Source organism: Bubalus kerabau, chromosome 6 (genome assembly GCF_029407905.1).
Source record: "Bubalus kerabau isolate K-KA32 ecotype Philippines breed swamp buffalo chromosome 6, PCC_UOA_SB_1v2, whole genome shotgun sequence".
NCBI lineage: Eukaryota > Metazoa > Chordata > Mammalia > Artiodactyla > Bovidae > Bubalus > Bubalus kerabau.
The window spans coordinates 50808885-50824062 of record NC_073629.1 but is presented as its reverse complement, the minus strand read 5'-3'; the positions used below and the strand labels follow the sequence as shown (position 1 = coordinate 50824062).

Here is a 15178-nt window from a genome sequence, read left to right as displayed (position 1 = left end):
AGTGCATAGGAAAGATGTAATTGCTCATAGGAATAAGCTTCTATCCTATTCCAAAATAAGACAGAAAGTCTAAGGTATGTTGATAGGGTATGCAGATAGAGGCTGGATAGTGTGCTTCTCAACTTTACAGAAAGGAAAACATGATAAAACTGTCAGAAATGTGATTTATCGCTATTTGTTTATTAGTTCAATTCATTCACTCATTTTGGAAGGCTGAATTCTCTCTTGTCATTGACTGAGTCTGGGCCAGAAGTTCTATAACATAACTGTTGGTAGGGTCAGTCCTATAACTTCTGTGGCTTAGCTTTTCCTTCTCCCTTGCTGTACGCTCTTTATCTTAGGATGTTTGACACAGTGATAGTGTTGAAATGTTGGAGTTTTGAAATATAGACGAACCTTACTCTGTTCTTTTTGTATATACAAAGGTCCACCATTAGTATATTTTCTCCTTAGAATTTTATAATATTCTATAGCATCAGAAGAAGAAAAAGTAAGGAGAAAGGAATACTTTATTTTCTACCTTCCATTTGCTTTACCAATTTTTAAAAAACCCTAAAATCATAAACATTTTAGGTTACAGTTACCTTAAAGATCTTCTGCTATAACTTATGCTTTTATCTTGTCTACCCTATTTTTAATAACCTACACCTCTTATGATAGTAAGTTGCCTGTCACTGGAAATATAGAAACTTAAAATAGCCTGTTCATTAAAAAAAAAAAAAATTACCATTTCCTTATATTGACCCCACTCATCTCCCTGTTCACTTTCAGTTTGTAAAAAAACTGAAGTAACAAATCTATTTTTCTCATAAATAGGTATTTAGATATTTTTAGCAGATTCTCTACCCATAGATGAACTGTCTGTTTCTTCAACTATTCTACATATGAAATATCTTCAAGTTACCTTTCACTATGCCTACTTCCATTTAGATATCATTTAATTAACCAATATTCCACTTAAAGTATGTTGTATCAAATGGCGTATAGTTCAATTTGATCAGTTCTGAGTTTGACTACCTTGCTTGTTTTGAAAACTAAATTTATATTAATTACACCCTAAATGTATATTGGTTTTTTGACAGTTATACCTTAAATGTATATTGTGTATTTGGGGTTTTTTTTGTAGGGTATACATTATACCCTAAATGTATATTCGTTGTTTGGATTAACTTTCATTGAGTTTATGGTTAACTGAAATCCCCATGTCTTTTCATATATGAGGAGTTACAAGTTTATGTGTCTCAGACAGAACTTGTACTGTTGACATTTTAAATGAATATGCTACATCTATGTCAATTACTAGATTTGATCCTGCTGTTGGGTTTTTGGATCCCTGATTTTGATCACTCACTATATTAATTTCCTTCTGCTGCTTCTGCTAAGTTGCTACAGTCGTGTCCGACTCTGTGCAACCCCATAGACGGCAGCCCACCAGGCTCCCCCATCCCTGGGATTCTCCAGGCAAGAACACTGGATTGGGTTGCCATTTCCTTCTCCAATGCAGGAAAGTGAAAAGTGAAAGTGAAGTCACTCAGTCGTGTCCGACTCCTAGCGACCCCATGGACTGCAGCCTACCAGGCTCCTCTGTCCATGGGATTTTCCAGGCAAGAGTACTGGAGTGGGGTGCCATTGCCTTCTAGGCATCATGTAATACACACAATGTGTTAGCATTACTTGATAAAAATGTGGACCACAACACTTGCAAACAGAACTGTTTTATATGTGGGAGTCAGGAGTCTTCCTTGCTGGTTGACACTGACTCCTTAAGAACTCTTCTGATACGTTAATTTAATACATAGTTTGTGTATTAAACAAATTAGGTTTAACTGGACTCTCATTTTTAGCTTATTCATTTCTATCTATAAAGATATCTTTAGAAACTGTTCATACATCTTGAAATCTAGATATAACATGTCTACTAGTTAGTTTGACCTAACTAGTTCAGAACTTTAATGTTTATATCTTCCTTTTATTTTTTTTTTTCCTTGTTTGCAGCCCCTTTAATTATTAGAGAATTGGGAAAACTTTGAGGATTTACTTTAGAATCTGCAGAGTAGAGGAATTCTGTTTTCAGTGTCTAGGAAGGGAAGGAAACATAGATTTAAGTAAGTACTGATACAATTAAAAACAAAAAACAAAGGTGAAGAGGGAGCAGGCCAATTAGTGTATCTCCTAAAGAAAAGGAAGGCAGTTGCACAACACTGAATATATACAACACTATCAAACTATACACTTAAAAATAATTAAGATGGGTAAATTTTATGTGTATTGTGTATTTTGCCACAATTAATTTTTTTTTAATTTAGTGAAATATAAAATAGAAAAAGAAAGCAAAGGCAGTAGATGTGAAAACCAGAATATGTCAGGGAAGGTGTCAGTTGTTTTAGTTTCTAGTCTTATACTTTTTCATAACCTGTTAGAGTCCTTCATCTAGGCTTTAGGTATCATAGCAGTGACGAAATAGGAGGCACCTCCCCTGAAAGAAAGAACCGTGTGGGTAGGGAATACTTGGAATCCTTCATTTCATCATAGTTTGTAAGAGGAGGGAGAAAAGGGAAAGAAGTGAATGAATGTGTTCTTAGAGTCTCAGGTTAGAACTTGAAGTGTATTTTTCTTTAGAAATACTTTAGGAAATGGTGTTTAGTTTCCATAGTACTTATTTATTTTAATCTTCAAGAACACCATGAATTAAATGGATATTTGTGAACTTATTTGAGATCTTGACTACTATGTATATCGGTGTGTCAGTTTGTTTCTGAGTTCAGAAGAACTAACTTGCGGATCTACTGTTAGAAGCTTAGGGATTACAATTATAAAAACTAGGATTAGAATAATGAAGTGTATTCTCAATGTGCTTTTATTATTTTCAGAGAAGTCTCATGTAACAATTTATAGCTTGGAATACTGAGAAACTGTATTTGGAGTTTGGAATATTGAGTATTAACTGAGTTTGGAATACTGAGTGTTGGAATATTGAGAAAAGAGTTCAATTCTTATTTTGTTTTTTTTTTTTCCTATTAATTTATAAGCAATTGAGAAAACTGTTTAGATTACCTCCAGTAAACCTGGAATTAATGATTTGTGTTGTTTGTATGCAGATGTTCTCATTAATATAGATGGCATTAATGTGACTCACTGGAAAAGCATTTCTGTAAGAGCTTGAGATGAAGAGAACTATATTCTAATTAAGCATTCCTTAAAGTATCAATATCTGTTGTTTTGTATAGAGGTAGAAAGTATTGTTAAGCATTACATTATCCCCAAATTACGTTTTTACTGTTACCTGGATTCATTGTGGTTCTGAGTTGAATGTAACTGGATTATGTTTGAAGAGAAGTTTTACTGATAACTTTGTAACTGTCAAAATTACTGCTGATGTTTTTTTTCCTTTTCTGATTAAATGCTTACTGTTTAAATGCTTACTGAGAAACCACAATGTTGTCATTTATTTAATTAGAAAAACCCATTCGTTAAGAAGAAATTTTATTCAAATGGTTTATTACAAGGGAGAGGATTTATTATTGTAGTAAGAGAAAGGGAATATTGCAACAGGGCGGCTGGCCATAATGGAGGGGACATATGTATACCTATGGCTGATTCATGTTGATATTTGACAGAAAGCAACAAAATTCTGGAAAGCAATTCTCCTTCAATTAAAAAATAAAGATCTGTAAGCATCTCCTTTACTTTTAAATGATAGCAGTAGTTAGAAAAAGCCTAGTTTTAGTATAACTTCTAAAAAGTGAATTAACTGTGATTTTGTTGCTCCTCTTCTCATTGGTAATGATTTGGACCAATTTGCCTCTAGGCTAAACAGCAGTTGAATCTACGTACGCATATGGCTGATGAAAATAAGAATGAATATGCTGCACAATTACAAAACTTTAATGGAGAACAGCACAAACATTTCTACGTAGTGATTCCTCAGATTTACAAGGTAAAATTTAGATATATGAAATTAACCTTATTTTAGATCTGAGAAACCTAGTCTTGAAATGTAAAACTTTAAAATGCCAGGCATCAGTCAGAATGTTTCTAGATTCACTAGTCATCAACATTGGTAATAAGAAATTTATAATTGATTATAGATGTGAAAAGTAATTTTTTTTTACTTTGAAATCACAAATTTTTCTACAGATTTCATAGTAGTATATTAAATAATTCACTAAAACAATGACATTTCTAGATAAATTCTCATGCTACATTAAGTATTGTGAGATGGGAGACTTCATTGGAATTTTGTATTGTAGTCTGCTTATCTAGAATTTGGACGTAGCCTTTGACACTATAACAGGATCATTGGTGTTAGTCCAGATGGCAGAAATAAATCTTAAATGCATTTGCTAGCCTGGTTTTTGCCTGCTTGTCTTCCTAGCTGTCAGATCATAAATGTAATTCAGGCTTCTAAACCCCATCCATCATCATTTAGCAGTTGCCACACAGCCCTCAGGTAAAGACCCTGGAATTTACATGAAGGTGAAATTATGTTACTGCCTATTCTAGAAAGAAGAGAAATTAGAAAAAAGGGATTTAGTGAAATAGTGTTGAAAGAAGTGGTACCTGGGAGAGCTGAGCTTATGTGAAAAGTGTACACCTTTCAGTCCAACATGTACACCCGTGGCTGATTCATGGCAATGTATGGCAAAAACCACCACAGTATTGTCAAGTAATTAGCCTCTAATTAAAATTAATTAATTAATTTTTTTTAAAAAGTGTCAGTCCAAATACACCCCCCACATTCCCCCCCCTCCCCCAGCCAAGCTATTAATAGAACTACAAAGGAAACTGCAAAGGAAGCATAGTGAGAGGTAGTGGACTAGAGCAAGTATGATATTGGTCGTTTAACCCAGGGCATCTAGTCAGCCAGTCCTCACTCTGTAGTGCTTTTCTAAACTTAATAGCTAAGCCTTCATATTCAGGGGAGACCTTAATTTGTAGATTCACTGCTTTGTTGTGTTTGGGGGCTTGCTCTTTTTGTTTGGACTTTGCTATGGAGCAGTCTTGCCACTTTGTGATACTGGATTCAGTCCTTCTGTGAAAATGCTGGTCTCAAAATAAATTCCCAGGCTTTGGGAAGTAATTAAAGAGGAAAAAATAGTATGAAAGCTATAGGAGTTAGGGGACTTAAGCAGTGTAATTGCTTCCTAAAAAGAAGAAAGGTCATTGTTGACAAATAGGAAGTGTCAAAAATTGCCTTTAAGTTATTTGGCTTCATGTGCCCTGGCATAATTCTGAATAGCAGGTGCCAGTGAATTTTTTGAGTAGGGATCCCATACATGTACCACTTTGACCTCTCAGCTTCTTGTTTTTCCTCTTGTGTCCCCAACCTTTTGACACTTTGAGCTGTAGACTGTAGTAGGTTTGGGTGCCTGTTAGTATGTGGTTGACTGTAGATTCTTAGTCCAGCCAGATCTTAGCAAAGTGTTCTGAACTAACTTAAGGGTTTAGAAGTCTTACACTTGTATATGTTGTATGCCAGCTGCTTGAAAAAGAAAAAAAAGTATCAAAATTTCTGTTTTCAAATGAAACTTTACTGAAGAATAAAAGGCAGAGGTTGTATGAAGCAGGGAGCTGGTAAACTGTAGGGAGTCCCTTTTAAGGCTTGAAAACCGGTGTCACCTGGTTTTAGGATATACTAAGCCTTGAATTTTTATTCTTTTGCTATTTCACAGGCCTCAAGTTTTAAGTGCTTTCACTCTGTAGCACTTGTTAAAAGGTACTTACAACAGTGTAACTGTTCGGGGATATCTTTGTGGGGTTTTTGTTTGTTTGTTTGTTTTTTGGAAGGGAGTTTCTTCAGAATGAAAAGAAAAGTCAATTTTCTTTTTTTAAAAAATTCCTAATTATTAGCAACTGCAAGAAATGGATGAACGAAGGACTATTAAACTTAGTGAGTGTTACAGAGGATTTGCAGACTCAGAACGGAAAGTTATTCCTATCATTTCAAAGTGTTTGGAAGGAATGATTCTTGCAGCAAAGTCAGTTGACGAAAGAAGAGTAAGTGTTTTATAATTTGAATAATGTATTTGATTTAAATTAATGAAATGGATTGGGAGAGGGGGGAAGTAATTGATGGATTATTGATTTTAGTTATATTCTATACAAGTAAGTCTGGCTATACATTAGACTCCTTCAGGCTGTAAGGATCACTTTAAACACTAAAGTTCTAATCATTTAAAAGAGTTCTAATGCTTCTCTTTCTTTTCCCCACTAATTTTTCAGTTCTATTCCAAGAGTATAACTAACCTGTAAACTGCATGTTGCAAACTGTATTATACTATTATTATTTAAACTACTATTCTAGGGAAAGTTGAAAGAAGGAAATGGTCAGATCTAGAGTTAGAAGAGTTCCTTGTTGCCAGAAGAGTTGGCATTTGAGTTGCATTCTGAACCATGAGTAGTGTATGAATAATGGCCCATGAGAAAAGAAAGGAGAGCATTGTGAGTAGAAGTAACTGCCTTGAAGAAGCCCTTCTCTTGGAGGCTGCAGTCATCAGGGTGTACACACTGAGCCTCAACCAACATCCTTGTTTTAGAATCATCATGTCAACCTGTGACCCTGAATCCATTTCATTACCCATTTCTTTTTATCAGTCTTTTTTTAAAAAAAAAATTGGAGTATGGTTGATTTACAGTTTTGTGCCAGTCTCTGCGGTACAGCAAAATGACACAGTTATGTACATATATACATTCCTTTTTATATTCTTGTCCATTATACTTTATCACAGGGTATAGAGTATAGTTCCCTGTGCTCTACGTCTACAGTAGGACCTTGTTGTTTATCCATTCTAGATATAATAGTTTGCATCTACTAACTCCAAACTCCCAGACCATCCCTCTCTTTTCCCTTTCTTCTTTTCATTACCTATTTCTTTTATCTGATTTGGGTTAAAAGAAATTGACTTTCTTTGTATTGTCTTTCTGGCAAAAAGTCTTAAGATATTTTAATTCTTCTGATCTGTTTCTAAAGATAATTTGAAGTTACTATTCCGTCAAAAAAAAAAGAAGCCCTGTTTTTCTTGAAGAAATAAATTTAATTATCAATGCTGGGAGGGATTGGGGGCAAGAGGAGAAGGGGACGACAGAGGATGAGATGGCTGGATGCCATCATCGACTCGATGGATGTGAGTCTGAGTGAACTCCAGGAGTTGGTGATGGACAGGGAGGCCTGGCGTGCTGCGATTCATGGGGTCGCAAAGAGTCGGACATGACTGAGCAACTGATCTGATCTGATCTCTGATCTTGAGTAAGGTCTAGAAAAGGTCTCGTACTGGTTATTTTTCAGTAAATATTGATTTAATGACTCAGAAACTGAGGATATGAGAGAAGAGAAAGAAAAGAGAACCAATGTTTGGGGAGTGCAAAATAGGTACTACATATTTTAGTCTTCACAGCAGGTTGGTTTTGTATGAGTGAGGATCTTTCCTGTAACAGAATTCTGACTTAAATATAAGAAAGAAAGGATTTGGGGGTTCTTTAATTGGGAAATCAAAGTTACATCTTGGTGTGACGGATCTAAGATTAGAAATATAGTTAGGTCCCTCCTCCTCTCAACCTGTTCTTACCCTTTAGCAAATGATTGGTGTGGGTGGCATTAGTGACCAAAAAAAAAAAAAAAAAAGTAAGGTATAACTTAAGGATGACTTTTGACATAAGTGATAGGCAAAATGTACTGTCAGCAGAAATAAGGAATAAAATAGGAGAGGTTGGTTGGAGTGCGGGAGGAGTTGGTAAAGAATTCTGTTTGAAACTAATGAGTTTAAAGTGTCAGTAAAACATTCAGATAGAGGTATGCTGCTGCTGCTAAGTCGCTTCAGTCGTGTCCAACTCTGTGCGACCCCATAGAGGGCAGCCCACCAGGCTCCGCCGTCCTTGGGATTCTCCAGGCAAGAACACTGGAGTGGGTTGCCATTTCCTTCTCCAATGCATGAAAGTGAAAAGGGAAAGGGAAGTTGCTCAGTCGTGTCCGGCTCCTAGCGACCCCACGGACTGCAGCCCACCAGGCTCCTCCGTCCATGGGATTTTCCAGGCAAGAGTACTGGAGTGGGGTGCCATCACCTTCTCCCAGATAGAGGTATATGTATGTCCAAAACTAGCATGTAATACTTACGTGAGCTTTACGGTTTTGGGTGAATGGTGCTAAGCTTTACAATTTCAGAGTTACTTTTTGCACTGTACTGTTTGTCAGATCTTCATTGCTCTGTTAATATTTCCAAGTATGTCTTTAATACATTTTATTTATCCTTTTTCCTGTTGGGTAAATGGAAGCCTTTCTGCTTGTCTCCTACCCTCTTTTACAGTTAGACACCCTTTCCTCTATTCTGTAAAACAGAAAACCTTTTTCCTTTAAAACTTGGAATTTCTGCTTGAGAGTAACCTCTTCCTATATCCTTTTTTGTCAGTTAGATGTTAAATATCAGCTAACTACTCAAGATGAAATTCAGTGGGTTAAAGCTATGGAGTGAAAACATCCATGACTATTACAAATTAATAAAGTGGTCATTTGTGAAATTTTTTTATAGAAATTAAAATATTTAGGGGTTATTTCATATTTACAGGAAATAATTATTAATTTTGAACCTTTAATAAGTATTGTAGAATTATTTCTTTAAATTTTTATTTGTTTTCTGACACATATTTAAGATTTTGAAAGCTAATATGGTACTATTCTTACGTGTAGGACTCTCAGATGGTAGTAGACTCCTTTAAGTCTGGATTTGAACCTCCCGGAGACTTTCCATTTGAAGATTACAGTCAGCATATTTATAGAACCATTTCTGATGGGACTATCAGTGCATCCAAACAAGAAAGTGGAAAGGTGGATGCCAAAACCACAGTAGGAAAGGCCAAGGGCAAGTTGTGGCTCTTTGGAAAGAAGCCAAAGGTAAAAGTCATTAAAATTTTCTGTGCTGATGATTTTGTTCTAGTCTGTCATTTAAAATAATATAGGTATTGGATGGATAATGGTTTACTACTAATAGAGAATAAATATTTTTATATGAATGATTCGATTAACTTTTCACTTAGAAACATAGAATTTTCTACCTTAACAATAAAAATTAATTCTGAATTTAACATCATTAATAATGAGTAAAAATATTAAATAAGTTAGTATCTTTTAAATTATATACTTTTGAAATTTCATTTGTATGTAGTTTCAGTTCAAATTTTTTAGGAATCATGATGTGACTGTGAGATCACTGAAATTGCAGTTCTCAGTTGGAATGATTGATCACAGCAAAAATAAATGTCAAATTAGGTCTTACAGATCATACTAACAGTTATTTTTATCATCCATGTGAATATTTTTATCATCCATGTGAATATTTAATGGGAAGGGGCTCAATGCGTGTAATTATTTGAAGTTTTAAAAAATCTAGTTTATTAAGAGAGTCTCTCTCTTAACTTCTTGTCTAAACCCATCTTTTGAGGTGCTGGTTATTTTAGATAAATTTAGCTCAGCCAGTGAGCAATTGGAATAAATGAGTATTTAATCTTATCAATTTAATGGCTATAAAATGTCATATCCGTAGGAGAATAGATAATCTGATATTCTGTATTTGTTAAAGTATAGTTGATTATTTTAATTCATTTTTCTGCACTTGACATATGAATTTAGATAACATTTAACTCAAATTATAATATGCCCATAAAAATCTTTAAAAGCACAATTGTAATTAACTCAAGCTTTATTTATGCTTTTCATAACATTGTTCCATCGAGAAGTTGAGAGGTGAGACTTTTTTAAGTCAGATCAGAGTAGCTAGGAAAACTTAGATAAATAAGGAATACTGAAAATTTTTTTTAAAAAAGAGGTGCAACAGGGATGAAATAGAAACAGAGAGGAAAGCCACAAATGTAATGAATTTTTTTTTGCTTGTTTATGAAAATAGTTAAAATTTTAATACTTTATTTTAATAGACATTTCCTGTTTAGATAACTGTTAACTATAGCTTCTGCCGTTAATCTCTGACAAGTATAGGTTGTGTGTGACTAACTAGGTGGTTTTAATAATCTAGAAATCAGAAGATTTTTTTTTTATCTAGGTCATATTGCTCTCTCTAACCTTATAATTTGTATACTCTGTATTTTCAGTCTGTTAGCTTGTAAAAAAGTGATCAAATGAAATGGTACATTTTTAAAAGTACATTTGACTTTAAAATGACAGTTTTGGCAAAACTGTGTTAAGATTCTTATAATATTTTTACAGAAAACTATTTGAGATATATTTTGTAAAAAGTATGTTGCCAAAAATAGAATTTTCATTTAGGAAAAAAAGGTATGCACATTTGGCTTATTGATTCCTTTCTTTATTTCCATATTAGCCACAATCCCCACCCTTAACCCCTACTAGTTTATTCACATCCAGTACTCCTAATGGGTCCCAGTTTCTCACATTCTCCATTGAGCCCGTGCATTATTGTATGAATGAAATAAAAACAGGGAAGCCCAGAATTCCTTCTTTCAGAAGTCTCAAAAGAGGGGTAAGTTTAATAATGGGTTAAAATGCATGACGGCCTATTGTGTGTGTAGTGTGGCTTTTAATACTCTCCACCCTCATTATAAGGCTCTCTCCTATAAATATATAGTTTAAAACACCACAGAATTAAGTATAGCTGCCCTCAAGTTAAAAACAACTCCTCTTTATAACATTTGAAATGCTCAACCATAAAAGAATGGTATTATAAAGAGGGTGCTGGGTACAATCATATTAGCTATTTTTCTTTTTTTTTGTTTATGTGAAGTCATATGTCCACCATTGTCTTGTAATGTATTTACATTTTTAAGACTTTCAGTAATTTGTCACTGAAATTATTCATGTAATAATCTGTCACTAATGACTTCTGTGAATTTTATAAAGTATTATTTTGTTGGCAAAAAAAAATAAAGTTCTATTTTAATTTTAATTGCCCTACTTTCAGAAACATAAAACACAATTGCCAATAGTTAAATTAAAAAAATCAAAGACAGGCATGTTAAATAATCAAGATTGTAGATCAAATTAAAATAATATATTGCAAAGTATATTGTATAAGTTATAAAGCCTATAAAAATACTAGATTTTATTGAGTAATGGATACATGGAATTTGTTTTCTTAAACTAAAAAGAAAAAGGTATTTTTTACCAAATTTTTCATTTTTTTCCCCCATAAGCTAGCCTTTATCATTTACTTATAACTAAAGATTCCCTTGGAGAAGGAAGTGGCAACCCACTCCAGTATTCTTGCCTGGAAAATCCCATGGATGGAAGAGCCTGGTGGGATACAGTCCATGGAGTTGCAAAGAGTCAGACAGGACTGAAAGACTTAACACAAAGATACTCTGCAAATGAAAAGTTTTAGGATAGTGAAAAACAAATACTAAACTGTTTCTTAGCAACAACTATTAAATACTACTGATAAATTAGTGTTAATTCATTATGTTAGACTAATTTCTGTTGTTTAAGATCTGATTTGAAGGGCATGGTTGTAATATTCATAGCTTGTAATTTAGATACATTTAGGAGATTTGTATGAGCGTTTGTTTAGACATATAAAAATCTTAGGTGTAATAACCCACAGATGAGAACTCAGGAGTTTGTTAGTGTCATAAGAAGTCTAGTTGTTAACAGCATTGCACTCAGTCTTGGACTCACTCTTACTTTCAGTCCCTTTCTCCTTTCTCTCTCCCTGCTGCTACTCCCTTCCTCTCTCCCTTTCTCCCCTTTCTTTTTCCTGTTCTGTCTAGCCTGTATGCTTCTCTCTCTTCAGTAGCACTTTCTATCTTTAAATTGCTTTAGTTGGGTTTCTCTTTTGGTCATATGTAGAACAAGATACATATCTTATAGGGCAATATTATATTATTATTTGCTTTTCTATTAAAACAGTATGACAAGCTAATTGGTGTCAACAAAGCAACAGAACCCAGTGTATTACATTCTTTTTGGGACTTCCTTTTTTTCCTGTAATGACCTGAACTTCTTTGCATTACCTTTCCTAATTCTTGTGTGAATGTAGGTTAATTCATGACATTCTGAAAAGTCCCTGTGAATGAGTCTGTGTTAACGCTTATAGGCACTACAGGTGCCTGTAATCAGTTTTAAAAGCTCTTTTCACTTGTTTAAAAGACTTTAAGAAGTCATACTTGGGATTTTTGTTGCCTGAATTATGAGAGTAGAATTAATTCCCATCTTTCTTCTTTGTGATGACTTAGACTTCATTAAATATTATGCTCTTGCAGAAATCAATGGTAATCAAAAATTGCAATTACTGCTTGTAATTTCTAGGAGCCATATTTTTGGAATCTCTCAGGTATCCTGCATATCGAGTCTACCAGGGCCAGTTACAGTACCTTGCACAGTCTTAGGGATATGAAGTACATACAATTCTGTGAAAAAAAAGTTTAGTTAGTTAGAACTGTGAGCCCTGGAGAAAGAAGCTTAAATAAGTGACATCTTTATTGTTACTGAATAAATTCATAGGTAGAATTTTATAACTGTCAAACTTAAAAGTGTCTGTGTGGTCATTATTTATTATATTTCCACATATTGCTTCAGCTTTAAACACTAGGACATTTGTTGGGGTAGGGAGGCTAATTCCAGTAGGCCAAAAGGGTTGTACTTATTATTAGTTATCATGCCAAAGAAAAAAGCAGTATGCAAGATAGAAAATATGATAGACAAACCAGCTGGAGAATGGAGAATAGAACAGGAAGTATAAAGTTCATTACCTTGGCATTGAGTTTCTTTCTGCTTTGATTGATATTTGGTAGTTTAATTGATACTATTTCAAAATTGTGTTTTATTTCCACTTAAGAATTTTCTCAATATAGAAAAGGAAGAAGATATGCTTTAACAAACCATTTATGTGTTTTTACATGAATTTACATTTTAAGTCCATAAAACTGAAAAAGTCTTATGGTTTATTAAAGCTGATGAGTTGTACCATTCAAATCAGAATCTTGTTTTGAGCTATATTTGTTTCATCATTTTTCTTAAATATCTGCTTTTGGCTTTTATAAAAATTTATAATTTCTTTCATTCTTAAGAAAACCTGCAGTTTCCATTATCTTTAAGGACATGAGAAATGTTATATTGGACCAATGTTTTTTAATTTGATGGTGGTACTGGTAGACTTTTTCTGAGGGATGAGGGTCTATAATTTCCTTCTGTGACATCAAGATCTAACCTTAAATAGATATTTAGTGCACACTCAAAAGCTATTTAATATAGAAATGAATAATTTTTATTCTAACTACTTCATTGGTGCTTACTGGGTACTCCTTTTTCTTAGTATATATATATATTTATCTAGCAGTAGTGAGTCCATCTAGCAAGTCCATGTTTACTGTCTAAATTATTCATGATCTTATAGGCTTATACAGTCATTTTTGTAAGCTTTTGTTATCCAGAATACTGTTCTCAGGATTTTCCTACCTTAAAGTTAAATACACATAATAATTTGTAATTGTCTAACTGATTTCCTTTTTAGCTCCCTTATGTATTTATTAAGATATAGAAGGTATGTGAAATTTTCAGTATAGTATTTCTCTATTGAACATGAATTGCTTTAAAAAAGACAAAATATGTTTCTAATATTTACGAAGAACTTGAGTTTTTATATCCCCAAATCTAATGAACTGTGATTTTATTGTCTAATTAATAGTAAAACTAAGTTAGCTAAAAACTGAAACATTTAATATTTCAGTTTTAACTATATTACTCTTTTCTCTAAAATGTATTAATAAAGAAACTGGAAAAATAAGCTGCTTGAGATTATCATAAAAGAAATTCAAATAATTTACCTATTTTGTTTCTTATTGATATGATTTTGTTTTAATATTTATAGAAGACCATAAATATCTTATAAAAATTTAAAACTCTAATCTTAACAGGAATTTTGTCATAGCAAAATAAGTTGTGGTTTTTGTTCCCTGAAACTACTGACAGTCTAAAGAATGTTAAGCTTAATTTGGAAAGATAATGGATAGCGTATGTCATCTTTTCTTATCATTGTAACCATTAATATATATGGCCAGTTCATCAGCGATAAGGGGTAGATATTTTTCTCAGCTATTTATTAAAATCTGTATTTTTATGTGAAATTCTACCTGATGTCCTCCATATTCTCTAAAACACCTTGGCGTAGTAAACAGGGAAAAATAGAAATTTTAGAAACTGCTAAACAAATGCAATGAATGTGAAGATAAACTTTGTAAGTTCTCCTGGGTATTATGAGTCACAGTGTGTGTGAGTATGTGGGTGTGCGCACACACGTATGCATGTGTACATGTGTGTTTAGTTGGGATATTTGACAGATGCAATGCCGGTTGCAGAACCCTGGGAACCCACAGAATATGGATGATACATATATAAGCATATATATATATATTTATATATTCATAATATGAGAGGACTCTGCTATGTCAGATTTTCAGAAAGAATAAATTTTAACCAGTTTTCTAAAAATCAAAGTTATATTTTTAGTGTTGCTTTTAGAGTGTATGGATTTCAGAATGAAAACTGAAAAAGAGAAGCTATATCTTCAAAGCAAAATTCAACCCATATATTGTATCTGTTAGCAAATATGTATGGGAAACATGAATCTAGGTGGCTCATTATTTTGATAATAGTGTGTTTTTTTAATGTGTCTGTACATTAAAAATAGCATCTTAAAACTAAAGTAGAAATGTTACCCTTACCTATCCATGACATATTCAAGTTCAAAACAATATTTTGAATTATAAAAATTCAGATAATGATGTTTAATGTATTGGGAAGAGTATTCCATTCTTTAATACTACATGTAATATTTCTTTAAAATGGCTAATATTAGATCTTTATGTTCAACTTTTTGAGCATTAGGATTTTGAGAATGAAGAGCTGTATAAGCTGTATATGTGAAACCCACTTATGTAAAAGTTCTCTTTTAAAGAAGAAAATACATTATTGCTGATAAAATCATTACTATTTACTTTTGAGTTTTAGTTGCACTTAGAAAATATCTGCCCATTATCATCAGTGTATATTTTTTTTTTTTTGCAAGTAATTTACTTTCCCCAAAATGTGGTTACAGTTGTTTTTCTGGCATAATTGTTTGGATTGTGAAGTGTACATGATTTATTTTAATATCGTAAAAAAAAAACAGTATAAGTTATTGCATCTTCTGTATTATGGTTTCATGTGAATAATATACCATTT

General features: G+C 33.1%; 1 protein-coding gene across 5 annotated transcripts in view; it reads left to right on the top strand.

Moving 5' to 3' along the window:
• The window catches only part of FNBP1L (formin binding protein 1 like), a 124585-nt gene that overhangs the window by 92747 nt on the left and 16660 nt on the right, over window positions 1-15178 (top strand). For 4 of the 5 annotated variants that reach the window (XM_055585089.1, XM_055585088.1, XM_055585086.1 and 1 more), the window contains 3 exons: window positions 3809-3937; window positions 5851-5997; window positions 8681-8884. In XM_055585089.1, coding sequence (XP_055441064.1) covers window positions 3809-3937; window positions 5851-5997; window positions 8681-8884 — 480 coding nt within the window. Of the gene's footprint in view, window positions 1-3808; window positions 3938-5850; window positions 5998-8680; window positions 8885-10325; window positions 10485-15178 lie in introns of all 5 variants that reach the window. The other variant, XM_055585090.1, reaches the window with a different exon arrangement.